Raw genomic sequence first — 27,763 nt, forward strand, 5'->3', positions numbered from 1 at the left:
ATCAGTACAAACAATTACAGTTGTAGCTCTCAAGCTTCACTGCCCTCTTTGTGTGTTTCAAAATGGAGGGTGGAGTTGGAGTAGGTCGTATTGAGGTCACCAGAGGTAGAGACCTCACTACACCGGGTGGTCATAATGATTTCTGAGGTAACGCTCTGATATCGACGAGATATGCCGAATGGTTTAGCAACCACTAACCCCATATAGCTCCTGTCTCCCTGTGTCATGGAGTTACAGCCAAATCCATCCATGGCTCTCATCTGTTGTTCCCTACTCCTCCATCCAGACCCTGCTGCCCCCTCTCCCTCTGGGGATGGTGGAGGTGTTGCTGGGGCATCAGGTAGAGCCAGGGGGGGCTGGATGTCTACAGCTAAGTGCTTCCTGTGTAGGGGAATTTGGAGTGAATACTCTCCTCTAGGCCTCGCCTCATCTGTGGGGGTGGAGAAAAAGCGTGATGTTTTGTACAATGACAGTTGGGGAGAGGGACTGATTTCTTCAGTAGGGTTACTGTAGTCTGCTCCGGTACTCCTCCCCACCTCGTCTGTGCTGCTGTCTGAGGTATCAAAGTTGATATTGAGTGCTCTTATTTGGGAGAAAGAAACATTCATGTCTGTAGAACTTTCCTCTGTGTCCCTTCGTGTTCTCTCTGACAGCGCCTTCACCTTACCAAGCCTTGGCTGATCCCACCTGTCCTCTGCTCCGGTCTTCCTCTCCACCTCATCTGTGGTACTGGCTGAGTTGTTAAAGCTGATATTGAGTGTTCTCCTTGGGGAAAAATAATCTGTGATGTCTTTAGCTGGTTTCATTGTGTGTTCTGGAGTCTCATCTTCACTCTCACAGCTGGAAGAGGATGATTTGGCAGGTGGAGCTTCCTGAGGGGGCTGAATATTCTGAAGTCCAGGGATGTAGATTTTAACTGGTGGCTCCTCAGCTCTGACCCTGTCTGAGGAGGTGGTGGAAAGGAGTGATGTTTTGGGCAAAGACATTTGGGGACGAAGCTTGCTGTCTTCATCAAAGTCTCCACCCTTTGTTCTGGTGAGACTCTCGTACCTTGTCACAGACTCATGTTGATATTGAGAACTCTCGCTGGAGAAGCCAATATTTAGATCTTTCCTCGGAGAGAAAGATACTTTAGTTGATGTGTCTCCAGATCTGAGAGAGTAATCCCTATATGTGACATCAGGGATCTTAGCTTTCTCTTTTCTTTTTCGATTCATTGTAGTCTCATTCTCGCTCCCGGTGCTAGAAGAGGATGAACCAGAGGGTGGGGGCGTTCTTGGGGCCGCAGGTGGAGCTTCCTGAGGGGGATGGCTATCCAGACGTCTCCCAAGTGGGGGGACATAGAAGAGTTGAGTTGGAGACTCCTCAGCCATCTGAGAGTCTGAAGAGGTGGAGAAAGGGAGGGATGTTTTTGGCAAAGACAGTTGTGGAAGGGGCTTGGTGTATTTCTTAAAGCCTTCATCTTTTGTGCTGATGGCAGTCTGGGAGGTGAGACCCAGGCCAGACCACCTTGACTCAGGCTCTGGATGATAAGAGCTGTCCTTGGCGACGCCGATACTGAGAGCTCTCCTTGGGGCAAAAGAGACATCAATGCCTGCAAGACTGAAATATGAATCTGGGATCTTCGCTTTATCCTCTTCTGTTTTTTGATTAATTGTAGTCTCATCCTTACTCTCACTGCTAGAAGAGGGTGAACCTGGGGCAGCAGGTGGAGCTTCCTGAGGGGGCTGAATATCCAGACGCTTACTGAGTCTGAGGTCTCCAACCCTTGTCCCGTCTGAGGGCAATGACTGTTGGGGAAGGGGTTCCTTTGTGCTGATGGCACTATGGGTGGTTAGAGCCAAGCCAGTCGACCTTGTCTCAGGCTCTGGTTGATATTTAAAACCTTCCTTGGAGAAGCCAATATTGAGAGCTTTCCTTGGCACCAAAGAGACAGTGTCTCCAAGACTGAGAGATGGATCCCTGTACATGACATCTGGAACTTGAGCTGAATCCTCATCGTGCTCCTCGTTCACTGTGTACTTTGTGGGTTCATCCCCATGATCACTGGACCAATCAAAGCACTCCTGTGTTTTCAGAGCACTCTGAACTTCCTGTATCAGTTCACCCACATTCTGGACAATCATCTTCTCCTTCACTACCTCCGTCTCTGGGTTCACAGTGTACATTGTAGGTTCATTCCCACTGTAACTTAGGTTCAGCTCCAGCAGCTTATTATTCTCCCTCTGGTCTTTCACCAGTGGTTCTTCATTCCGAGCTTGTTCATACTCCTTTCTCAACTGATCGTCAAAAGCAGAACCCGAGAGATCTTGACTGCTGGACTGTGCCGATGCACCTCGGATGGAATCAGGGAACTCAAAGCTCTCTCCACTGTCATTCCACAGCTCAGGCTCCATGGGGTTTGGATCTGCCTTGATTGGTTTCCAATCCGTAAAGGGCTCAGCTGTAAATCCAGGGATCTCACCCACGCTGCCGATCTTGATCTGTGGCACATCAACTTGTTTAACCATAGGGAAATCTAAACTCTGCTCAAAGGAGTCATCTTCCTTCTGGAGGGATTGATGCTCCCAGGGATTGTTCTGGGTCTTGCACTTCTCCTCCAATCTTTGAGCCAAATAGTTTTTGGGCCAGTCCATATCCTGATCCCTATCCGGCCTCTCCTGATCAGAGTGTGAAGACACGGACGAGCTTCGATATCCCTGCAACTGTTCTGGGTCAGGGATGGGTTCAAACTCCATGCCATGGTGGGTATGGACTGGATGAGCACCCACTTGTGGCTCACTCAGAGAGACATCAGAGAGTTCTCCACTATGGATGTCTGTCTCTGGGCTGTCCTGTTGGGAGCTGCCTGAGCCCTGTGCGCTGGGCTTCTCGTCAGGTGGGTGATGGACCTCAAGGGAGGGGTGTGAGAGATTCTTTGCATAAACATTCTCATATGTTGCATCATATTCCCCAGCGAGGTTGTCCTGTCTGCCATTGGACACAGTATTATAATATGGAATGCTACTCTGATCCCTTATTTCTGAAGGATGTCCTCTGAATGTCACTCTACTCTCCCTGTGTGTTCCTAGTTCCTCCCGAGCATCCTCATCTGAATAGGCGTCATCGTCGTAGGGGCCCTGCCCAGCGMAGGAGACCGACTGGGCTGGGGAGGAGCTTTGCTTGGTACGGTTACAGCACCTCCTCCAGAGAGGGTCCAGGAGAGGTCTGGCAAGAGCACCAAGTATAAATGCTAACAGGAAGGTGATGAATACAGACAGGCAGACAGCCAGGACCAGGTCAGACTGTGTTCTCTGAGAAGCCCTGTGGAGATCTAGAGAGTTCAGGTCTGTCCCCTGACCCTCCCTCTGGAGGCTGCCTACCTCTGTGTTTATCAGCTTCCTCTCCCAGTGTAAACTCCTGGTGCCTCTGCTTTTCCTCTGTGTCTTATGGACATGGATGTTAAATACAGATATATACTGCTCTTCTGGCCCAGACATGCACACGTACAGCCCTGCGTCTTCCTCTGTGATGTCACTGATCAGCAGGCCCGTCTGACTTCCAGAAACTTGTCCATTAGTCGTCCACCATGTTGAATCTAGAACAAATACATCAACAGTGTATTACTGTCATAAAGCCAAGCATGATTTTAAAAAATGTAATCATTAAAGCTGCTACTTTATTCACATCACATTTGTATGATTGATCTGAAATGTAAGTTGTTACAAACAAATGTAATATTGGTGTAATGCAACAAGTGAAAGGCAGCAGCTTCCTGTCTGGGTGTGTTACCTTGCTGTGGAGGGCCGCAGGGCAGCAGGATCTCTGTCCCCTCAGTCACTGTCACATCCTGGTGGAGCCCCTCCCTGTTCTCAGCTGTAGAGCAGGTGAGGTCACTGTCCTCCAGGTGTAGCAGGTCTCTACCTGCGTGGGTGGAGGGGGAGGAACACACCACCCCCCTCCAGATCTGCTGTTGGGCCCTTTGCCTATCGTAGGCCATCCACCTCCTCACGCTCCGCAGGCTGCAGTCACACCTCCACCTGTTACCACTCACCTCCACCAGAACATTCAGGTTACGCAGTGACAGGTAGGCGGATGGAGGGATTCTGGTCAACAGGTTGAAGCTCAGATCCAGGACCTTTTGAAGGATGTCATTATGAAAATTATAGGAATGTCAGAAATCTGTTATAGTACTGAGCTCAGGTGAGGTTTGGGTCAGGTGGTAACCGGATAACATGTTGTGATGCAGTAGTTACTATTAATGATTTGTAGTTACCCTGAGCTCTGGGAGGTCCCTGAGGGCATGTGGGTGGAGGTGGGAGATGTGGTTGTGCTGCAGGCGAAGCTCTCTCAGATGGGGGCACCTGCAAAGATCTCCAGGTTGCAGGCCAGAGATCCTGTTGTGGGAGAGCTGCAGCACCTGCAGGAACTCACTGCCTCCCAGGCCTAGTGGACAGCACACCAACATAGTCCTCACATTAGTGGCATAATGTCACAGATGACTAGGATGGCACCTGTTTGTCCTCAGTAATGCACAGAGGATGGTAATCATGAGGTGGTTGACTATATGATCACAGAAGTCCCCTTCTCACCTTTGTACTGTTCTGTATGTGGGCAGTAAGCTGACATGACATTCCTCCCATAGCTTTATGAGCAGGAGACCACCCTGAGATGAATGAATACCTGCCCTTACATGTCCCTGCCTACCTGTCTGGGAAGCCACAGCAACACCTGCTCCCTATACCTGACATCACTGAACTAGGAGGCACTGATAGCGTTTGTTTACACCCACTATAGGGTTTACTCTAATGTTCATACTGTAGTGTCTACTTCCCTGGGCCATTGTGGTGACATCTCAGTGTACAGTACTACGGTGTGGTGGTAACAAAGACGCAGAGGCATTATTACTACAAGACATTGGGGACACTGAGTTATTGACAATCAAATGGTTTTGTACTTGGAACAGATTTGTTTTAAATTAATTGTATGCTAAACATTATGTCCTGGCTAGAGTATAAACAAATGACTAGGGTTGGGTAGCCTAGTGATTAAGACCATTTAGCCAGTAACCGAAAGGTGGCTGGTTCAAATCCTGCGATGACTAGGTGAAAAGCCTGCCTATGTGCCATTGAGCAAGGCACTTAACCCTAATTGCTCCTGTAAGTCGCTCTGGATAAGTGTCTACTAAAATGGAAATGTTATGACTGATTCAGGCCAAGGATTTCTGTTGACAGAATTTAGTTTACACTGATTTTCAGTCTCTCCTGCGGTCTCCTCTTTTCACTAGGCTGACACTGCTGAGCTGAAGTGAGGCATTGTGGGTCTGGGCTTCCTTAGAGGAGCGCTAGGAGACTGTGAGCAGAATACCAAACAGCACGGAGAGGCCTCTGTCTCACAGAGCAACTGCCGACAGTCCTCACAAACCTCAAACAAGGAGAAAGCACAATCACCAGTGAATGCATACACAACTAAAAGGTTCAACTCCTCTGATGGAATATTAAAAAAGCAAGATAATACTACCATAAAATTATGATTGAGGCATTTTCCTCCTTTAAAACACAATCATTACACTTTTACACCCTCTGATGAACCATTGGAATGTCAGTAAACAGCGTCTACAATTGGCTGAAGATTGTACAATGATTTGTCAAATTCATTTTGTGATTGACTGGGCCAGTTTAATCATTTCCGAAAAGAGCAAAGTCCTAATTATGTTGGATGATCATTCATAAGAGTATGGGTGTTCATGCATGTGCGTGTACAGTGCATTCAGAAAGTATTTAGACCTTGACTTTTTCCACATTGTTACATTACAGACTTATTCTAAAATGGATGAAATAGTTTTTTTCCTGTTCAATCTATACACAATAGCCCATAAAGACAAAACAAAACCAAAAATTGGAAAGTTTTGCAAATGTTATAAAAAATAACATAAATATCACATTTACATACAGTACCAGTCAAAAGTTTGGACTCATGTACTCATTCCAGGGTTTTTCTTTATTTTTACTATTTTCAACATTATAGAATAATAGTGAAGACATCAAAACTATGAAATAACACATGGAATCATGTAGTAACCAAATAAGTGTTGAACAATATATTTCATATTTGCGATTCTTTAAAGTAGCCACCATTTGCCTTGATGGCAGCTTTGCACACTCTTGGCATTCTCTCAACCAGCTTCATGGGATAGTCACCTGGAATGCACTTAAATTAACAGGCGTGCCTTGTTGAAAGTTTAATAGTGGAATTTCTTTCCTTCTTAATGTGTTTGAGCCAGTGGTGTTGTGACAAGGTAGGGGTGGTATACAGAAGATAGCCCTATTTGGTAAAAGACCAAGTCCATATTATGGCAAGAACAGCTCAAATAAGCAAAGGGAAACGACAGTCCATCATTACTTTAAGACATGAAGGTCAGTCAATGCGGAAAATTCAAGAACTTTGAACGTTTCTTCAAGTGCAGTCACAAAAACCAGGCGCTATGATGAAACTGGCTCTGATGAGGAACGCCACAGGAAAGGAAGCCCCAGAGTTACCTCTGCTGCAGAGGATAAGTTCATTAGAGTTACCAGCCTCAGAAATTGCAGCCCAAATAAATGCTTCAGAGTTCAAGTAACAGACACATCTCAACATCAACTGTTTGGTATTGGTATTTGGTATTTTATTAGGATCCCCATTAGCTGTTGCAAAAGCAGCAGCTACTCTTCCTGGGGTCTACACAAAACATGAAATATAATACAGAATGACATAATACAGAATATCATTAGACAAGAACAGCTCAAGGACAGAACTACATACATTTTTAAAAAGGCACACGTAGCCTACATATCAATGTATACACACAAACTATCTAGGTCAAATAGGGGGAGAGGCGTTGCTTTATCTGTTTTTAACTGTTCAGAGGAGACTGCAATGAATCAGGTCTTCATGGTAGAATGCTGCAAAGAAACCACTACTAAAGGAAACCAATAAGAAGAGACTTGCTGGGCCAAGTAACATGAGCAATGGACATTAGACCGGTGGAAATCTATCTGTTGGTCTGATGAGTCCAAATTTGAGATTTTTGGTTCCAACTGCCGTGTCTTTGTGAGACGCAGAGTAGGTGAACGGATGATCTCCGCATGTGTGGTTCCCACCGTGAAGCATGGAGGAGGAGGTGTGATGGTGTGGGAGTGCTTTGCTGGTGACACTGTCAGTGATTTATTTAGAATTCAAGGCACACTTAACCAGCATGGCTACCACAGCATTCTGCAGCAATACGCCATTGTCCATCTGGTTTGCACTTAGTGGGACTATCATTTGTTTTTCAACAGGATAATGGCCCAACAAACCTTCAGGCTGTGTAAGGGCTATTTGACCAAGAAGGAGAGTGATTGAGTGCTGCATCAGATGACCTGGTCTCCCCAATCACCCGACCTCAACCCAATTGAGATGGTTTGGGATGAGTTGGACCGCAAAGTGAAGGAAAAGCAGCCATCAAGTGCTCAGCATATGTGGAAACTCCTTCAAGACAGTTTGAAAAGCATTCCAGGTGAAGCTGGTTGAGAGAATGCCAAGAGTGTACAAAGCTGTCGTCAAGGCAAAGGGTGGCTACTTGGAAAAATATAAAATATAATTTGAATTCTTTAACACTTTTTTGGTTACTACATGATTCCATGTGTATTTTTTCATAGTTTTTATGTATTCACTATTATACTACAATGTAGAAAATAGTAAAAAAAAAAAAAAAACCCCTGGAATGAGTTGGTGCGTCCAAACTTTTGACTGGTACTGTAAGTATTCAGACCCTTTACTCAGTACTTTGTTGAAGCACCTTTGGCTGTGATTACAGCCTCGAGTCTTCTTGAGTATGATGCTACAAGCTTGGCACACCTGTATTTGGGGAGTTTCTCCCATTCTTCTCTGCAGATCCTCTCAAGCTCTGTCAGGTTGGATGAGGAGCATCGCTGCACAGCTTTTTTCAGGTCTCTCCGGAGATGTTTGATCGGGTTCAAGTCCAGGATCTGGTTGGGCCACTCAAGGACATTCAGAGTCTTGTCCCGAAGCCACTTCTACGTTGTCTTGGTTGTGTGCTTAGGGCCGTGTCCTGTTGGAAGGTGAACACTCGACCCAGTCTGAGGTCCTGAGCTCTCTGGAGCAGGTTTTCATCAAYGATCTCTCTGTACTTTGCTCCGTTCATCTCCATTCTTCATCAATCCTGAATAGTTTCCCAGTCCCTCCCGCTGAAATACATCCCAACAGCATGATGATGCCACAACCATGATTCACCATAGGGATTGTGCCAGGTTTCCTCCAGAAGTGACACTTGGCATTCAGGCCAGAGTTCAATCTTGGTTTCATCATGTTTCTCATGGTATGAGAGTCCTTATGGTGCCTTTTGGCAAACTCCAAGTGGGCTGTTGTGTGCCTTTTACTGAGTGGCTTCTGTCTGGCCACTCTACCATAAAGGCCTGATTGGTGGAGTGCTGCAGAGATGGTTGTCCTTCTGGAAGGTTCTCCATCTCCACAGAGGAACTCTAGAGCTCTGTCAGAGTGACCAACGGGTTCTTTGGTAACCTCCCTCACCAAGGCCCTTCACCCCCGATTGCTCAGTTTGGCCGGGCGGCCAGCTCTAAGAAGAGTCTTGGTGGTTCCAAACTTCTTCCATTAAAGAATGATGGAGGCCACTGTGGTCTTGGGGACCTTCAATGCTACAAAACATTTTTGGTACCCTTCCCCAGATCTGTGCCTTGAWACAATCCTCTCTCAGAGATCTACGGACAATTCCTTCGACCTCACGGCTTGGTTTTTTGCTTTGACATGCACTGTCAACTGTGGGATCTTATATAGACAGGTGTGTGCCTTTCCAAATCATGTCCAATCAATTTCATTTACCACAGGTGGYCTCCAATCAAGTTGTAGAAATATCTCAAMGWTGATCAATGGAAACAGGATGTATCCGAGCTCAATTTCGAGTCTCATAGCAAAGGTCTGAATTCTTATGTAAATAAGGCACTTCTGTTTTTTATTTTTAATAAATGTATTTTTAATTTTCTTTGTCAATATGGGGTATTGTGTGTAGATTGATGAGGATTAAACAATTATTATTTTTTTGAATAAGGCTGTAACGTAACAAAATGTGGAAAAAGTCAATGGTCTGAATACTTTCCGAATGCAAGGTAACTGCCAAAATAAAGGAAACACCAACATAAAGTGTATTAATAGGGCGTTGGGCCACTACAAGCCAAAACAGCTTCAATGCGCCTTGGCATAGATTCTACAAGTGCCTGGAACTCTACTGGAGGGATGTGACACCATTCTTCCACAAGAAATTCCATCATTTGGTGTTTTGTTAATGGTTGTAGAAAACGCTTTTTCAGGTGTGTTCAATTGGGTTGAGATCTGATGACTGAGCAAAAACACACACACCCTTTAAACCTCCTATGCTCCTTTGAGACCCCTCTTTCAAAGACACAGAGATCTTCTAGCCATGGTAGGCAAAATAATGGGCAACTGGGCATTTTTATACATGACCCTAAGCATGATGGGATGTTAATTGCTTAATTAACTCAGGAACCACACCTGTGTGGGAGCACTTGCTTTCAATATACTTTGTATCCCTCATTTACTCAAGTGTTTCCTTTAATTTGGCAGTATGTGTGTTAGGCAAAGCAACCTGTGATTAGTGTAACTACATTTATAGTACAGCGAAGCAATTCCTGATGTGTTAGAGTGTGTGTGTGACTCACCCTCAGGGATCATCTCTAGCTGGTTCCTCTCAGCAGACAGCAGCTGCAGGGCCGGGGCCCAGGATACACATCTTTCTCTGTTGTGTGAGAGGAGTATTCTCCCATGTTTACCCCTCCAGGTCCTCCTCACACACAGAGACAGGTGAGTGATGCTGTTGTGTCCAAGCCATAGATTATTAAGCCCCCAACTTGGCCACGAGGGGGCAAGGGAGTTCAGGAGGTTGTGAGATAGGTCTAGATCATTTACGGTGGAAGGGATGTGTTGTGGGGCCTTGGAAAGGCCAGCGGAGGAACAGTTTAACAGAGGACCTCTCTGACAAAGACAGGACTCAGGACAGGCAGGGGGAGTTGGAGAACACTGGAGCCCCTGGATGAGGAGGAGCAGCACTGCAGCACAGAACATCCACTGAGACACGGCCATCACAAACAGCCCTGTGCCCATAGGTAGAACAAAAAGAGATAACTAATGTTAGTGACTTGTGAGTTTCAACATTAAAGACAATGTATGAACACATACAGTATTGAAGTTAAATTCAATAGATATACCCTAATATACCAAGAGTAACACATACAACAGCATCCAAATAAAGTCAAAACACACGCATTACTCTCAAATTTAGAAACATGCATTGCAATATTAGCACACGTCATACACACAAATATAAATGAATGCGTGAAAAAAACTCACTCACCCCTCCATGTCTGCATTGTATACAACCGTAATGAACTCGACTTTCAGTCTCTCCCCAGGCCCGTCCAGTACATTGGCAAAGGTAGCAGATTTTTACAACTTTTTCTCCTGTAGTTTCAGATCAAAGTCTTCAGTGTCTATTAACATGTTGAGTCAGACATGCATTCACAACAATGGCATAAACGTTATGCTGATGTGAAATCATTCACATGGCGTGGTTAATGTCTCACCAGGACGTTGTTTTCCTCTCTTTCAGTTAACTGTGCTGCCAGAAATACTCATGAAAAGGACAACTACGCCCAGCTTGGATTTATTAATAAATAACTGGATTGGAACAGATTTCATGCTATAAAAGTAATCTTGGTTATTTTGCCCCTTTACTGTGTAAAATGTAGTAGATGTAGAATATAGCTAGTACACTGTAAATGTAGTAGACGTAGAATATAGCTAGTACACTGTAAATGTAGTAGACGTAGTAGACGTAGAATATAGCTAGTACACTGTAAATGTAGAAAGACGTAGAATATAGCTAGTACACTGTAAATGTAGTAGACGTAGAATATAGCTAGTACACTGTAAATGTAGTAGACGTAGAATATAGCTAGTACACTGTAAATGTAGTAGACGTAGAATATAGCTAGTACACTGTAAATGTAGTAGACGTAGAATATAGCTAGTACACTGTAAATGTAGTAGACGTAGAATATAGCTAGTACACTGTAAATGTAGTAGACGTAGAATATAGCTAGTACACTGTAAATGTAGTAGACGTAGAATATAGCTAGTACACTGTAAATGCATTGACACTTCCAAGTGGGCATTGTGGGATAGGGTACAAATAGGGCAGTTTTCAAACGTGAAAATAAAACTACAAATCGACACGAGACAAGAAGCAATACAGATTACAGGGCTTTTCAAACACAGAATATTCCTTTATTTAAACAAACATAAGTTAAATCATTGATATTATCCAAAAGCTCATTCTCAAGGTTCCATTGGAAAACAATGAATTCCTACATCTATTAAAGCATGGAGTCCATATTGCTGCTTGAGATGATCACATTTCTCCAAGCACATTGTTACCGTAGAAATAATTTAATACACAATATAAGCATGTTAGACAAATGCCAATGAGCTCAAAATAGATAAACATCACCCTTGTAGTATTGCCACTTCACGTTATATTGCACAAAATATCACTCAATAGTATGTTTCAAACCCATGTTAACAAAATATAATTGAAACAAACAAAGCTTCATGAATACCACAGAAAAAGAAAAAAGAAACAGCTGACTGCATTAATCTGTAGTGTATCTTAGTGCAAGTACACTCACTACATGACCAAAAGTATGTGGAAACCTGCTCGTCGAACATCTCATCCCAAAATCATAGACATTAATATGGAGTTGGTCCCCCTTTGCTGCGATAACAGCCTCCACTCTTCTGGGGAGGCTTACCACTAGATGGTGGAACATTGCTTCGGGGACTTGCTTCCATTCAGCCACAAGAGAATTAGTGTGGTTGGGCAGTGATGTTGGGCAAATTTAGCATGGCTGGCAGTCGGCGTTCCAATTCATCCCAAAGATGTTCGATGGGGTTGAGGTCAGGGCTCTGTGCAGGCCAGTCAAGTTCTTCCACACCGATCTTGACAAACCATTTCTGTATGGACCTCGCTTTGTGCACGGGGACATTGTCATGCTGAAACAGGAAAGGGCCTTGCCCAAACTGTTGCCACTTAGTTGGAAGTACACAATTGTCTAGTATGTCATTGTATGCTGTAGKGTTAAGATTTCCCTTCACTGGAACTAAGGGGCCTAGCCCGAACAATGAAAAACAGCACCAGACCATTATTCCTCKTCCACCAAACTTTACAGTTGGCACTATACATTCAGGCAGGTAGCGTTCTCCTAGCGTCCGCCAAACCCAGATTCATCAGTCGGACTGCCAGATGGTGAAGTATGATTCAATCACTCCAGAGAACGCATTTCCACTGCTCCAAAGTCCAATGGTGGCAAGTTTACACCACTCCAGCCGACGCTTGACATTGCACATGGTGATCTTAGTCTTGTGTGCGGCTGGAAACCCATTTCATGAAGCTCCCAAAGAACAGTTATTGTGCTGATGTTGCTTCCAGAGGCAGTTTGGAACTCGATAGTGAGTGTTGCAACCGAGGACAGACGGTTTTTAAGCGCTTCAGCACTCTGCGGTCCCGTTCTGTGAGCTTGTGTGGCCTACCACTTCGCGGCTGAGCCGCTGTTGCTCCTAGACGTTTCCATTTCACAATAAAAGCACTTACAGTTGACCGGGGAAGCTCTAGCAGAGCAGAAATTTGACTAACTGACTTGTTGGAAAGGTGCGATCCTATGACGGTGCCATGTTGAAAGTCACTGAGCTCTTCAGTAAGGCCATTATACTGCCAATGTTTGTCTATGGAAATTGCATGGCTGTGTGCTCGATTTTATATACCCGTCAGCAACGGGTGTAGCTGAAATAGCCAAATCCACTAATTTGAAGCGGTGTCCACATACTTTTGTATATATAGTGTATATTCCCTTTTCTGAACATTAGGCAATATATTATAGACACATGGAAATGAATTCAATTTGGCATCATAACTAAAGACACTCTAATCTCTTCCTTTGTGAAGACACAGAGACTATGTTTGGCACGTACAGGATGAGAAGGCAGATGTAGATAGCAATTTAGAGTGCTGAGAGTCAACTCATGAAAATCTACACTAGACCTTTAAACAAGCACAGATTATCTCCTGCAATCAGCAATACTGAATGGCTAAAATTAACTTTCCTATTTCGCACATATCCCACTAACTCCAACTCATAACTCCTTAACTAACCATAATCAATAAATAAATGTGTCCCACACTATGTGATCAGTGGCTGATGCCTAATACAGGGTGACTTGTATTTGAGTCACACACAGCTGCCAGCGGAAATATAAATGTAAAATAATGATTAATAAAAATATCCAGAATACTGGTAATACTGGATGGCTTGGTAAAGTGCTGCTTCTGTTACTTCATATAGTCAGAAAAAAACTATGATAATACTTTAGCACTTAATTAGATATATTTGGCCAGGTGAATATGCAGACAAACAAAAAGACCACCATAAAAAAAAGAGTGTTTGAATGCATATAGAGTATGCACTGTACACCATTCTATGGTATTTCAACACTGGTTGGCCAGACCATCTGTTGATTGTAGGAGAGGATGGATGGAGTAACATCAGTTTGTGTTCCAGTCTCTTTAGTGAGCCTTTCCACATGGGTTGTCTGAGGTCTGGCAGCCCATGTTCTGATACTTCACCTGGACACGGAACAGAGTGCCGTCTGCACACATACACAGCTTGTACCTCAACAGACCCTCGTCGAAATACACATTGGCCCCCACTGAGGAGTTAGGCATGCGAGTGACGCTCACCATCACAGATCCGTTCAAAACAATACTGTTCTCCTGCAAAGGGAAATACCTTGTTAACCATATCTGTTAATGGAATACACTACACCATAGACTTTCAAATTGTATACAAAATGTATTACAAATTTGGTAAGGGGTGACACTCACAGCTCTGAGCTCAATGTCCCCTCCCATCCTGAACTCCACTGTCTTGCCCATGATGAAGACCCCCTCGTTGCCACGGATGATGGCCTTGCTGTCCCCTTTGATGGACAGGTCAGAGGAAGCGTTGCTGGTGATCTGAAAGAGAGTCTTCACTTTTTCTGGGATTTTTCAAAATGTTCATCAATGACAGGAACAGATTCTAGAATGTATTTGATCTCCAGTAACACACCGCAAGGTCAATCCTACGGTTTAATTACATGTTTTATTAGATAGCTTCTGTAACCCTGAAACATACCCTTTCTGTGGAGGCCTTCTTCACATTGAGTACTTTGACTCCTTTGGGCAGGTGGAACTCATGGTTTTCAAAGTCTGTGCTGAAGAAGGTGTTCTGAGTGCGGGGGTCAGTGAAGGATATGCCCATGTCACTGGTGATGGACGTCTTCTCTTTCTCAACACTGAGCTTAGTGGAGCCCTGCTGGAACACCACCTGGAACACATATACAAAAGAAACTATACATGTAAGAGCATACAGTCTGAGTAGCCCTTTTCTGCAGTCAAATGACCCAGTGGCCTCATGGGTGGAATGTTTTTCATAATTTAATAATTAAAACATTCTTTTTTTAAACCCAGCTGAAAATCTGCTGTTTCTATGTCAAATGGTTTTGTGATATTTAAATATTTTTAAGCCCATAACCATGTGTTTGAGGTGTATACTTATGTTTCAAAGTAGAGTTGCTTAAGACTACCAAGAAACACTGATTTAGCCCAACGCAGTAAAAGGTTAATGTATTTATATTTGGGTATTGGGGATGTGTGTATGTATAGACTAGTTACAACAATGCATTTGTGTGTTCTGAATCTATTCAGTGTGTGTGTGTTTGTGCCTGTGTGTTGTCTAGGTGAATGGGTTTTGACTAACTGACTGTTTTGCCTAAGTGAGTGTGTTTTGCCTGAGCTCACCGGGTTGTTGTTGCCGGTGATAACCAGGTCCTGGTCCTTCCTGCCCCCCACAGTACTCTTGTGCAGTGGGTGGACCACGCCCATGTCTGCCTTCTGCTTGAAACGGAGCAGCCCACTTTCATGAAACTCCATACTGTCACAACCACTAGGCCCGATTCGTATCACCGTCCAGATCACTAGAGTGATCTGATAGTTGGGAAAATGTACAGATATATTGATTTGATTATTGTCATGATCATAACTAGTTATAACATAGCCATAACTAACATTATCATGATGCCATGCGAATCAAATCTAAATGTATTAGTCACATGCGCCGAATACAACAGGTGTAGACCTTACAGTGAAATGCTTACTTACAAGCCCCTAACCAACAATGCAGTTTAAAAAATACAAATAAGAATAAGAAATAAAAGGAACAAGTAATTAAAGAGCAGCAGTAAAATAACAATAGCGAGACTATATACAGGGGTACCGGTACAGAGTCAATATGCGGGGGCACCGGTTAGTWGAGGTAATTGAGGTAAAATGTAATGTACATGTAGGTAGAGTTATTAAAATGACRACGCATAGATATTAACAGAGAGTAGCAGCGGCGTAAAAGAAGGGGGGGGGGGGMGGGCAATGCAAATAGTCTGGGTAGCCATTTGATTAGATGTTCAGGAGTCTTATGGCTTGGGGGTAGAAGCTGTTAAGAAGCCGCTTGGACCTAGACTTGGTGCTCCGGTACCGCTTGCCGTGCGGTAGCAGAGAGAACAGTCTATGACTAGGGCTGACAATTATTGGGGCTTTCCTCTGACACCGCCTGGTATAGAGGTCCTGGATGGCAGGAAGCTTGGCCCCAGAGATGTACTGGGCCACTCGCACTACCCTCTGTAGTGTCTTGCGGTCAGAGGCCGAGCAGTTGCCATAGCAGGCAGTGATGCAACCAGTCAGGATGCTCTCGATGGTGCAGCTGTAGAACCTTTTGAGGATCTGAGGACCCATGCCAAATCTCTTCAGTCTCCTGAGGGGGAATAGGTTTTGTCGTGCCCTCTTCACGACTGTCTTGGTGTGCTAAGACCATGTTAGTTTGTTGGTGATGTGGACACCAAGGAACTTGAAGCTCTCAACCGGCTCCACTACAGCCCTGTAGATGAGAATGGGGGTGTGCTCGTTCCTCCTCCTGTAGTCCACAATCATCTCCTTTGTCTTGGATCATGTTGAGGGAGAGGTTGTTGTCCTGGCACCACACGGCCAGTTCTCTGACCTCCTCCCTATTGGCCGCCTCGTCGTTGTTGGTGATCAGGCCTACCACTGTTGTCATCGGCAAACTTAATGATGGTGTTGGAGACGTGCCTGGCCGTGCAGTCATGAGTGAACAGGGAGTACAGGAGGGGACTGAGCACGCACCCCTGAGGGGCCCCTGTGTTGAGGATCAGCGTGGCGAATGTGTTGTTACCTACCCTTACCACCTGGGGGCGGCCCGTCTGTAAGTCCAGGATCCAGTTGCAGAGGGAGGTGTTTAGTCCCAGGGTCCTTAGCTTATTAATGAGCTTTGAGGGCACTATGGTGTTGAACGCTGAGCTGTAGTCAATGAATAGCATTCTCACATAGGTGTTCCTTTTGTCCAGGTGGGAAAGGGGAGTGTGGAGTGCAATAGAGATTGCATCATCTGTGGATCTGTTAGGGCGGTATGCAAATTGCATTGGGTCTAGGGTTTCTGGGATAATGGTGTTGACATGAGCCATGACCAGCCTTTCAAAGCACTTCATGGCAACAGACGGGTCAGTCATTTAGGCAGGCTACGTTAGTGTTCTTGGGCACAGGGACAATGGTGGTCTGCTTAAAACATGTTGATATTACAGACTTGGACAGGGAGAGGCTGAAAATGTCAGTGAAGACACTTGCCAGTTTGTCAGCACATGCTCGCAGTACACGTCTTGGTAATCCGTCTGGCCCTGCGGCCTTGTGAATGTTGACCTATTTCAAGGTCTTACTCACATCGGCTGCGGAGAGCGTGATCACACAGTCGTCCGGGAACAGCTGGTGATCTCATGCATGTTTCAGTGTTATTTGCCTCGAAGCGAGCATAGAAGTAGTTTAGCTCGTCTGGTAGGCTTGTGTCACTGGGCAGCTCTCGGCTGTGCTTCCCTTTGTAGTCTGTAATGGTTTGCAAGCCCTGCCACATCCGACGAGCGTCGGAGCCGTTGTAGTACAATTCGATCTTAGTCCCGTATTGACGCTTTGCCTGTTTGATGGTTCGTCGGAGGGCATAGCGGGATTTCATATAAGCTTCCGGGTTAGAGTCCTGCTCCTTGAAAGCGGCAGCTCTAGCCTTWAGCTCAGTGCGGATGTTGCCTGTAATCCATGGCTTATGGTTGGGGTATGTACACATGGTCACTGTGGGGATGACGTCATCAATGCACTTATTGATGTAGCCAATGACTGATGTGGTGTACACCTCAATGCCATCGGAAGAATCCCGGAACATATTCCAGTCTGTGCTAGCAAAACAGTCCTGTAGCTTAGCATCTGCTTCATCTGCCAACTTTTTATAGACCGAGTCACTGCTGCTTCCTGCTTAAATTTTAGCTTGTAAGCGGGAATCAGGAGGATAGAATTATGGTCAGATTTGCCAAATGGAGGGTGAGGGAGAGCTTTGTACGCATCTCTGTGTGTGGAGTAAAGGTGGTCTAGAGTTTTTTCCCCTCTGGTTGCACATTTAACATGCTGATAGAAATTTGGTAAAACTGATTTAAGTTTCCCTGCATTAAAGTCCCCGCCACCAGGAGAGCAGCCTCTGGATGAGTGTTTTCCTGTTTGTTTATGGCGGAATACAGCTCATTGAGTGCGGTCTTAGTGCCAGCATCYGTCTGTGGTGGTATGTAGACAGCTACGAAAAATACAGATTAAAACTCTCTCGGTACATAGTGTGGTCTACAGCTTATCATGAGATACTCTGCCTCAGGCGAGCAAAACCTCGAGACTCCCTTAGATATCCTGCACCAGCTGCTGTTTACAAATATACATCAATATTTCCATTTTTAATGTCCCGTTGATAGTTAAATCTTCCTTATAGGTRGTCGATTTTATTTTCCAATGATTGCATGTTAGCTAGTAGAACGGAAYGCAGTGGGGGTTTATTCGATCGCCTACGAAGTCTCAGAAGTCAGCTCGTCCTCTGTCCTCTTTTTCTCAGTCTTCTCTTCACGCAAATGACAGGGATTTGGGCCTGTTCCCGGGAAAGCAGTATGTCCTTCATGTTGGGCTCGTCGTACTCGTTGAAATGGAAAAAATGCTTCTGCCTGTTCGTGGTGAGTAATCGCTGTTCTGATGTCCAGAAGTTATTTTCGGTCATAAGAGACAGTAGCAGCAACATTATGTACAGAATAAGTWAAAAAAATAAGTTACAAACAACCAAACAAAAAAACACATTCAGTTAGGAGCACGTAAAACGTCAGCCATCTTCTCTGGCGCCATGCTACTAGCCTGAGTTAAAAGTGAATTCAGATACACAAGGATGATTACATAATGCAGAGGAGCTTTGTGTGTAATTGGGCACTCACAATGAGGTTGATGAGTGCCAGCAGGAAGAGCAGGATGATGATGCAGACAGCCATGTTGCCCTTGCGTCCTCTCAGGCCTGTCTTGTGCAGGCGCTCCTCCTCTATGGGCACATAGCCTGCCTTGAAGTTGCTGTTGTGCTCCTTGTTGGTGGTCCGCCGTTCGATGGCCTTCTCCCTCATAGACCTCTTCACAGGCCCGTTGGAACTCTCCTTCAACAGACACAACAGTAAACATCAGTATAAAGGCTCAGGCGTAAAGTGTGTAGATGCTGTGACATCTACACACCACTTTTTGGGTGGTCCCCATTAATCAAAGCATGGACTTCACTGTGTGAGACGAAACGTGAAGAGAGTTCTAGCTATCACACTGAAACTACAGTACCACAGGTTATTGTATTCCACTCTGCAGTCTAGTTAATCTAGTTGATACATTGTAACAACCCAATTGACAGTCTACTTAACTACCACATGTAGTTACAACGTAACAAATATATATCTCACTACAGAGAAACAGAACCATATATTGTAACACTGAAACTACCACATTGTATTTAATTAGCGTTTACGCAGGCGTCGCTGGATAGACAGACTGCTCTAAAGAATGCGCGCAATTATACACCCGAGTCTCTCTGTCTGTGTGCAATGACTAAAAATAAATCACTCGTATTTTCCCGTAACAAATGTGAATATGTCCATATTCAACTCAAATTAAAAGATAACTTCATGCTTTGAGATAATACAACCAGTTTAAATTGACCAATGCCYTGGAAAACTGCGCCAATCAACCGTTATTTCGAGCGATAGCTTATCATAAAAACATTATAAAGGGCTTGGGAAGAGTAAAACCGTATGGATATTCCGCAACCGCTTTACAACGTCCGACTAAAATAAATTKTTTCAAATGAGTTCGTATTGATGTAGATGCTTAAATCTAAACCCCAGACGTTTGAAAAGCAAACCGTGAATGTGAAATGTAGAAAAACAAGAATGTCTTAGGCTATTGAAAACAGACCTGCTCAGACGCCATGTTGACCCTCCCTTTTCGACTGCGGTTGACAGCTCCYGAGTCGGGAAAGACAGTGGAGGAGACCACTTCATCGAAATTAATAAAATAAGATATATCTGTCCAGTTTTAATACTTGCGAATAGTTTGTCAGTGTACTAATTATATGAGCAAATACATAAAATAATGCTAAATTGGAGGCATTTGTATCAAAATGTCACATAGCTGGATCACTGTAGCCGTACAGTGATCGTACAGTGATAGTTGTCAGTGTTTATCACAGATGGTTCATTCCTGGCTAAACCAGCCAATAGAAAAGGCCAGCAGCAGGATTCCAAAATAGAAAAGTCCACATAAATCATCCATTCATATTTTTTCCATAGATAACTTGCAGGCGGGGCTTCCGAATAGACTAGAGTCCAGACCATTTGTCCATCAATTACACAGAGCATGTTATGCTTGTTGAAGTTTAATAATATTAACGTTAGAAAATTATAATGGCCACTTCATTAGTTTGATTTTCTTTAGACTATTACCTATGTGGACAAAAAGATACGTGTAATTTATTGTCCTWAAATTCATTAGGGAAATGTGTCTATGCTCCACTGTTTTTTCCTGTGCTTGACACAGCACCCACGTGTTTGTGACAGTATGACATTACAATGGTCTCGTTTACATCACAGACAGCCGACTACACCTGTATCATAAAGAAGCTAACTGTAGAAGCACCTCTGTATGTAGGCTTTCCTATCCACCTCTTTCTCGGGAATAACCAGACTATCACTGAAAATAACGCAAGCTTTAACAAACATTCTCACTCTGTATTCTGAGTAAAAAAGCATTGCCACAACTGAGGTGCCGCTTGGCACCCGTTGTAACGAAGGTGGACAATACGTCAAGGGCAAGAATTTTTTACAGCTGGTATAAAAATGGAGCCCGCGCCTGTCACCGGAGGTATCGCCCAATATTAAATCCCACTGTTGTCCAGGAGCGTTAAACCTTTCAGGATTTTAGGGAGTGGAGCAGACATGGCCGACTCGCTAAGGAGGCTGGTGAACACATCTTCCTTCAGCGTTATGCAACTACCATGTAAGTCATAAATAATTTATTTCTACCCTAAATATGTTGGCTGAAAAGGAACCAACTAGGCCTTTATAAGGCTACAATTGGTATTTATATGTAAATGAATAGTTGTCTAAATAATAGTAGTCTGTAAYAAATATGATATTGGTGTGGAATTCCATAACCGATTGAATGAATCACTTGTGTTCAATCAAATGTTTTCTTCCCTTGATCATTTGTTTCGTCCTTAAAATGTCTATCCTAGGGATATCCTTGTCTCATCGCGCACCAGCGACTCCTGTGGCGGGCCGGGCGCAGTGCACGCTAACCAAGGTCGCCAGGTGCACGGTGTTTCCTCGGACACATTGGTGCGGCTGGCTTCCGGGTTGGATGCGTGCTGTGTTGGGTTGTGTTTCGGAGGACGCATGGCTTTCGACCTTCGTCTCTCCCGAGCCCGTACGGGAGTTGTAGCGATAAGACAAGATAGTGACTACTAACAATTGGATACCACGAAATTGGGGAGAAAAAGGGGGTAATAAATAAATAAAATAAAAATGTCTATCCAGTTTGGCTGCTTTACGTGGTGTATTGTTGTCTCTATCTTCTTGCCCTTTGTGCTGTTGTCTTTGCCCAATAATGTTTGTACCCTGTTTTGTGCTGCTGCCATGTTGTGTTGCTACCATGCTGTTGTTGTCATTGGTCTCTTTTTATGTTTCTACCATGCTATGTTATCATGTGTTGCTGTTGTCTTATGTAGTGCTGTGTTGTCGTGATGTGTGTTTTGTCCAATATTTTTTATTTAATTTATTTTGAATCCCAACCCCGTCCCCGCAGGTGACCTTTTGGTAGGCCTTCATTATAAATAAGAATTTGTTCTTAACTGACTTGCCTAGTTAAATAAAAAATAAAAATCCAAACATGTCTCTAAAATAAGTTGATTAGCCTACTTGATTATGCCACACTTGATTAGATGTAGTCAAATATATTAGAATAATTTGACGTTCGCATGTTTGTTACACTGTATCGCAATTAATTGAAACAATGTAACAGTAAAGGGATTCACTTCTTTTGATGACATTGATTTAGGACGCCAGACGCCAGTCGTCATGGCAACCGTGAAACCATTCCTTGTGACTGAATGCAAGGGTCTCGAGCATGCCCCGCAAGCATTTTGGTAGGAACCTGAAAGGCATGTCCTGATTGGACCAATGCATTATCACATACTTCAGAGACCAACTAGTGCATTTGACTCACTGGAAGTGACAGATAAGTCATTTTATATGCACATATCCTGGATTCAATATGATTAATAAAGATAATCACTAAAGTCTCCTAAATTGACCCCACAACTGAGATTACATTAAAAGATAGAATCCTTAGTTGCTACATCTATTTTTGGACTTATAAATGAATGATCTATACCCCACTGATTCATGAACAATATAAAAGCCTCATGTACTTAGTTCAACTGTCAGACACACCCCATCAGAAACCAAAATATAAGCTTGTTTTACTCCAATGTTTGTAAACATGGTTAAAACTATTATGATATAATGGATGGTCAGTCCTTACATCCATATCTCTGTCTATGAATGAGAGTGGTTACATTTCTCCAGGCCCATCCCTCAGCTTTTTACCAAAAGAGGCGGGGCGACCGCTTTGTTATTGTTTCAGTTAAGGACTAGCTTTAAATTGTATGTCCAGTTTGTGTTGGTTCGTTATTCTCAACCCTGTTTGCCACCTTCCTAGGTCATCTCCCGTGACAAGAATCTGAACAGTGAGTTGGTGGAGCTCACCTCCAAGATACAGGGACAACTATTCACCATCCTCAACCTCACTGCTAGAGAGGGTATGTGTCTAAGCTTCTTCTCAAAACTCTCCTCTCTTTTGCCTTACCCAAACAATTGTCTAATAATGCCTCTTTTTCTTTTGAGTTAGGTGGTCACTATGCAGGAGTGGACGTGCTCAAATCACATCTGTTGCCATGGCTGGGGATTTGCTTCCCCATGGCAACCTCCTCTGTCACCAACAACACCAGCCTCAACCTCATTCAGGTGAAATCATCTGTGTTCTGTTATGGTTTTACAGAGATTAAATGATTTGTTAAGTACAAATTATTTATATTAAGTTATTTGTTATATTATATTCTGTTCTGTCACATTGTGATTAAGACAGTGATAGTCAAGGCTAAATGCTGTGTGTTGTCATGCAGGAGTCTGTGAAGAAGGAGTGGAAGATCAGGGCGCTGTCTGCCACCCATGAGAACGACATGCAGAGGATGGATACTCAGCTGTGCTCCACTCGCCTGCAGCTGGAGTCTCGCAAACAGGAGTAAGTCTGCACTAAACAAACAATATTTGTTATTAATCCATACAATGAACCTACTCATTTAAATCCGATCACATATGTCTACACCAGGTAATGTATGACTAACTTTCTGGTCTAAGTTGTATTCACTTACTGGTATATTAAATGGGTTTACAGACTGGCGGATACTCATCTGCAACTGGACACCAAAAACATGTCAGCCACAACTCTGCTGGCCACAGAGGATGAGATACTACAGCTGAAAGCAGAGTGAGTGATACTGTTATATACTGTAATAAATCAAATGTTATTGGTCACATACACATGGTTAGCAGGTGTTTTTGTGAGTGTAGCGAAATGCTTGTGCTTCTAGTTCCGACAGTGCAGCAATGTCTAACATGTAATCTAACAATTCAACAACTACCTAATACACACAAATCTAAGTAAAGGAATGGGAAAAAAATACAGTTTAGTACAATTTTCATGTGAGTATTATTTGTTCTCTTTGGCTTATTGATGTGTATGTTCTGAGGTTATTATTGTGTGTCAGATTGCGTGTGGCCCGTGACCAGGTGGAGACCTATGAGGAAGCTGAATGTTCTGGATGACTGAGAGTCAGGGGTGTCTGCTGAGGGATGAGTTGTCTTTCCTCACAGCAGAGAAGAGCATGCTGCAAGAGAGGTAAGCAGGACACGCATATACACAGTAAATCTCATATCCATTTATCTCCTCCTCCCACAAGATGGCCCAAAATGTGCTGAAAATTCTATATTTTTTTTACTTGCCTCTTTCCTCTTTTGAATGATACAGTATTTTGAACACGTTCCTCTCCAATATTCCCTTCACTCTCCCTTTATCTCTGTCAGGTTGGTGAGGAGTCGTTCCACCAGCCCCCTGCCCAGACATAGCCACCACTCCAGCCCCCTGAGTAGTGAGTCTCCCACCCGGGCCCAGCTCAACAACTCGTCACGCACGGCTCGTGTCCCAATTCAGTGACCTGTATGCTGTGGAGCTGAGACGCTACATAGACGACCTGGAGATGGTCCAGATAATCATCTTCATCGCCACTGTGGTATAAAATCTGGACATCCTGTACATATGGAATAATGCTGCAGACAGTACAACCTGTGAATTTTATATGTCAGACCGGAGGTTGGTTTCTCTGTAAATCTCCTATTCCATACAGTATCTCTAATCTTGTGTGTGTGTGTGTGTGTGTGTGTGTTTATCAGAAGGCCTTCCAGGCAGCCAAGCTGGCCAGTTCAAGCTGCATGTGAGGAAGACCATGTCTCCCTCCCAGCTGGGGCCAGAGATCCTGGATGAGTCAGTGGTGGACTACATCGTCAGGAACCTGGACCTCTACGACGTGCAGGCCAGTYTTAATGTATGGGCTACACTTCTCTTACTGATATGTCTGACATATTACAAAAACTTGTGGATTCCAGTCACCTTTACATTCCAATTTATAGAGTCTCATGCACTGTAGTTCATTGAATGTTTGTTACTAGGAGGTGTGTGCGAGTGTATTGTAATGTTGTTCCCACTCCCAGGACATGATCAACACCATGAATGTGAACCCACGGATTTCCTTCTCTCCGGAGGTGGACTTTGTCCTTGTTACGAATCCCTTTGGCCCGACAGTCTAGGGGGGGGATGGTAACGAGACCCGTAACAACTCATACAAAGTATAATAGTGAAAATGAAAAAAAAAAAGACAATTAATTACCATCAAACACTCATGGTTTATTTGCTAAACACACGGTAAGGGGGGGGCAGGACAAGGGGCTGAGCTGGACCCAAGGAAAGAAACAAATATCCCAAAACACCCCTGAGCTAGACTAGCCTACTTCAATACAGCTAACTAACTAAAAATACAGTGGGTGGTCCACCCAGTTCTAACTAGTGTTCTTAGACAAAGTATTCCTACGGGTAGTGTATGCCCATGGGCYACTTGTCTTGSTACCRCCTTTCCAACCAACAAACGCGTAACAAACCAATACTCACAGCATAACGGACAAAGTGACATGTAGTTGCTAAACCAAACGAGAGATCTACAGAGAGATTGCATGACAGAGAGATTGAGCTCTAGAGGAAACAACTGACTGGGTTTTTAAACCAAGGGAAATGGGATGTGATTGGGTAATGGAAACAGGAGGAGGTGTGTCTTCTGATTGATGACTGATTGGTTAATGATGATTGCCACCTGTGAGGGGAGAAGGAGAGAAAAGAAATACACACACAGGATATACACACACACAGYATACCTGTATCCGTAACAGTCCTAATCAGCTGTTTCATCAGGGAGACATGTAGAGTGGCGTTCGCCATGCAGACACTGGACTCTCCTCTGGACTTGGCCTTTACCAGCGACCCAGAACTCTACAGCTACAACAAGTCTGTCTGCATCCATTGACTTCATGAAGTAACAATGACAAGATGAGATATATAATTCCTATCCCTACCACTTGATGTCACCCTTGTRGTATATTTACACTCTCTCCTCCCTCCCCCTCTCTCTTTTTCCCTCTCTCATATGCTCTCTCTCTCTCTGTCAGGTATCGTCGTAGCTATGACTCTGAGTTTACTGCTCCTCTGGTGGTGTACCATGTGTGGCCAGCGCTGGTGGAGGGGGACAGTGTCATAGTGAAGGGAGAGGCCGTCACCAGGAGAGGAGCTCTGGTACTAATACACCTTCATTCCCTAATAAATCACTGTAGAATCATAGACCTTGCTTTAGCAATTACCACATGATCACAATACATGATTCATGTGGTTTCTCTGCTGTCTTCCAGTGGCGGAGCAGGAGTTACAGTCCTGTTCGCTCTCACTCTGGCAGCCCCACACGCACTCTCGTAGGTTACTCGGACGACTGAGGCCTAACACTTTAAAATAATGTCACAAATATCAAGGTTGTTTAGATATGATTTACTGTCATTCTTTGGGACAGCCCAGTGTTTTTATGATGCAAGAAAATAGCAGCTGGGAAAGCTGTACATGTGTGATTTTAGTGTTTACGTTTCTCTTGCCAACAAAATACATACATGCATATCCTGAGCCCTTGGGGTAAGTACGAAAATGGCAGTAACTCCTAAATGTAGTATTAGTCAGAGATAGTAAATAAACCTCAAATCCAAAGATGCAAGAAATGCTAGTTTACCAGACAGCTTTTTGCTCCCTCCCCATCTCTTTCTCCCTCCCCATCTCTCTCTCCCTCCCCCCCTCCCCCCCCCCCCCCCCCCCCCCCCCCCCCCCCCCCCCCCCCCCCCCCCCCCCCCCCCCCCCCCCCCCCCCCCCCCCCCCCCCCCCCCCCCCCCCCCCCCACCCCCCCCCCCCCCCCCCCCCCCCCCCCCCCCCCCCCTCCCCCCCACCCCCCCCCCCCCCCCTCCCTCCCCCCCCATCTCTCTCTCCCTATCTCTCTCTCCCTCCCCATCTCTCTCAGCCAGTCGCCTATAAACCCTGTCTGACCACTGATCTATGAAAGGAAAAGAGAACACACTTCACATCTATTAAATATTTGCAACAAAGTCTGATTTTGAACTTTAATGGACTGAATCCTGTCTTCATTGTCAGTTGAGATTACTTGAGATTCCTCTAGTCGTGGACGTTGCTCCAGAGTTTACAGTATACTGGAGGGAAGGTCTATGTTACCATGACAGTATCCAGAGACTGGCAGCTGATTGAACAATCCTTTCAGGGTGCTGCAACACTACTATGTATAGGTGTAGGCTGTGGGTAGGCTGTGGGTAGGTTGTGCGTGTGTCTATGTGTGCGTGTCTTATTATTTGAGTGGTTCTTAACTAGACATTAAGACCTGCACAGTAGCACCTTCCAAGACACTTAGTTTAGATGTAATCTCTGACCTTGAACCTTGATAGACCTAGGTTTTAAGGACCTCTCTTTCTTTCTGAATTCCTTTGATTGTAAGTCTTGACCTGCTTATCAACAGTGTGGATATATTGGTGGAATGTTTTTTTAAAGTCAATGATTTTCTTGTAAGACACATGGTGCTAAAGTTCAATCAGAACTTTTCAACAAAAACCAGAGATTTGGTATTGCTGAGAATAATGATTTAGCATGCAGTTTGTAAAGTAATCAGTTGCCGTGTGTGTTTATTGTTGTTGGTGTTGTGATATTAGCTAGATGTGTGGTTTGGAAAGATTTGGAGCGATATATTTGATAAAAAGTGATGCACAAAATATTTGGAAACTTGAAATGGTTGACTTGAGAAAATATTCCTTTTGTCCTAAGTATGTGGCTTACTATATATACACACGATCCCAAAACAACATGCATTTAGGAAAATCACTATTTTGAAACGTGTCTTTGGCAGCTGGAATCATTGTGCAGTATAGTATTTAATTTAGCCCCAAACAGTGTGTGAGTGTTGTGTGTGTGTGTGTGTGTGTGTGCTAAATTTAGTGGTAAACAAAAAATATTTGAGCTTAAATATCTTTGCATTTGTCACTGAGTACAGAATACAAAATTATTTTACTATAAAGTATGTACTATATGTTAACTATAAAGTAGGCTATGGACAGGTCCATTTGGAGATGGGAGTAGGACATCCTGTGTGGCAAATAATCCCATTAACAATGTGGTTTTGGTTTGTTCAATGTTGTTCCATGTCCTTGCCGGAGTCTGGAGACCAAGCAGAGACAGGCCAACAGGGAACATACCAAACAAGTTACTGAGATGTTTAGAAAGACTGATTCACTGACCAMGAGGACAAATAACAATAAAACTGCCGTTGCCAGGGTATCACATAACCTCCCCCAGCCTTGGCCTTGGCTATACGTACAGTACAGAGACTACAGCAATGTAATTACAGAATGGCTCAGGACTCAAGCCGACAGGAAAATTAGAAAGCACTGTTTGGTATAATGCATGCAGACCGTGCTATGA

General features: G+C 44.1%; 3 protein-coding genes across 3 annotated transcripts; 1 reads left to right on the top strand and 2 right to left on the bottom strand.

The window, feature by feature from the left end:
• Positions 1-27: 27 nt before the first annotated feature.
• LOC111975537 (uncharacterized) lies at positions 28-10,591 on the bottom strand. Its single transcript, XM_024003863.2, has 5 exons — positions 10,403-10,591; positions 9,711-10,142; positions 4,256-4,425; positions 3,772-4,117; positions 28-3,577 (listed from the first exon to the last, which is right to left on the bottom strand). The coding sequence occupies exons 1-5, from the start codon at positions 10,416-10,418 to the stop codon at positions 30-32; spliced, it is 4,512 nt and encodes a 1,503-aa protein (XP_023859631.1). The 5' UTR covers positions 10,419-10,591; the 3' UTR covers positions 28-29.
• Positions 10,592-13,053: 2,462 nt separating this feature from the next.
• Positions 13,054-19,610, bottom strand: sgcb (sarcoglycan, beta (dystrophin-associated glycoprotein)). Its single transcript, XM_024004752.2, has 6 exons — positions 19,502-19,610; positions 18,490-18,699; positions 14,942-15,127; positions 14,277-14,468; positions 13,985-14,116; positions 13,054-13,873 (listed from the first exon to the last, which is right to left on the bottom strand). The coding sequence occupies exons 1-6, from the start codon at positions 19,514-19,516 to the stop codon at positions 13,667-13,669; spliced, it is 942 nt and encodes a 313-aa protein (XP_023860520.1). The 5' UTR covers positions 19,517-19,610; the 3' UTR covers positions 13,054-13,666.
• A 591-nt stretch (positions 19,611-20,201) lies between these two features.
• Positions 20,202-25,823, top strand: LOC111976136 (mitochondria-eating protein). The gene is given in 16 exon segments (XM_024004894.1): positions 20,202-20,616; positions 22,304-22,403; positions 22,493-22,608; positions 22,767-22,885; positions 23,039-23,131; positions 23,412-23,444; positions 23,446-23,469; positions 23,471-23,542; positions 23,728-23,814; positions 23,816-23,933; positions 24,094-24,115; positions 24,118-24,245; positions 24,412-24,484; positions 25,153-25,255; positions 25,417-25,540; positions 25,654-25,823. Coding segments are annotated over 16 exon segments (1,389 nt in total). The 5' UTR covers positions 20,202-20,520; the 3' UTR covers positions 25,735-25,823.
• The last annotated feature ends 1,940 nt before the right edge of the window (positions 25,824-27,763 follow it).

The sequence above is a fragment of the Salvelinus sp. IW2-2015 genome, linkage group LG16 (genome assembly GCF_002910315.2).
Source record: "Salvelinus sp. IW2-2015 linkage group LG16, ASM291031v2, whole genome shotgun sequence".
Lineage (NCBI taxonomy): Eukaryota > Metazoa > Chordata > Actinopteri > Salmoniformes > Salmonidae > Salvelinus > Salvelinus sp. IW2-2015.

Coding starts and splice junctions, on each gene's coding strand:
- sgcb (XM_024004752.2), bottom strand. Junction 15,128..18,489: donor TGGCACTCATCAACCTCATT/GTGAGTGCCCAA, acceptor CCCAACTATCAG/ATCACTCTAGTGATCTGGAC. Junction 14,469..14,941: donor TCACCGGCAACAACAACCCG/GTGAGCTCAGGC, acceptor TATGTGTTCCAG/GTGGTGTTCCAGCAGGGCTC.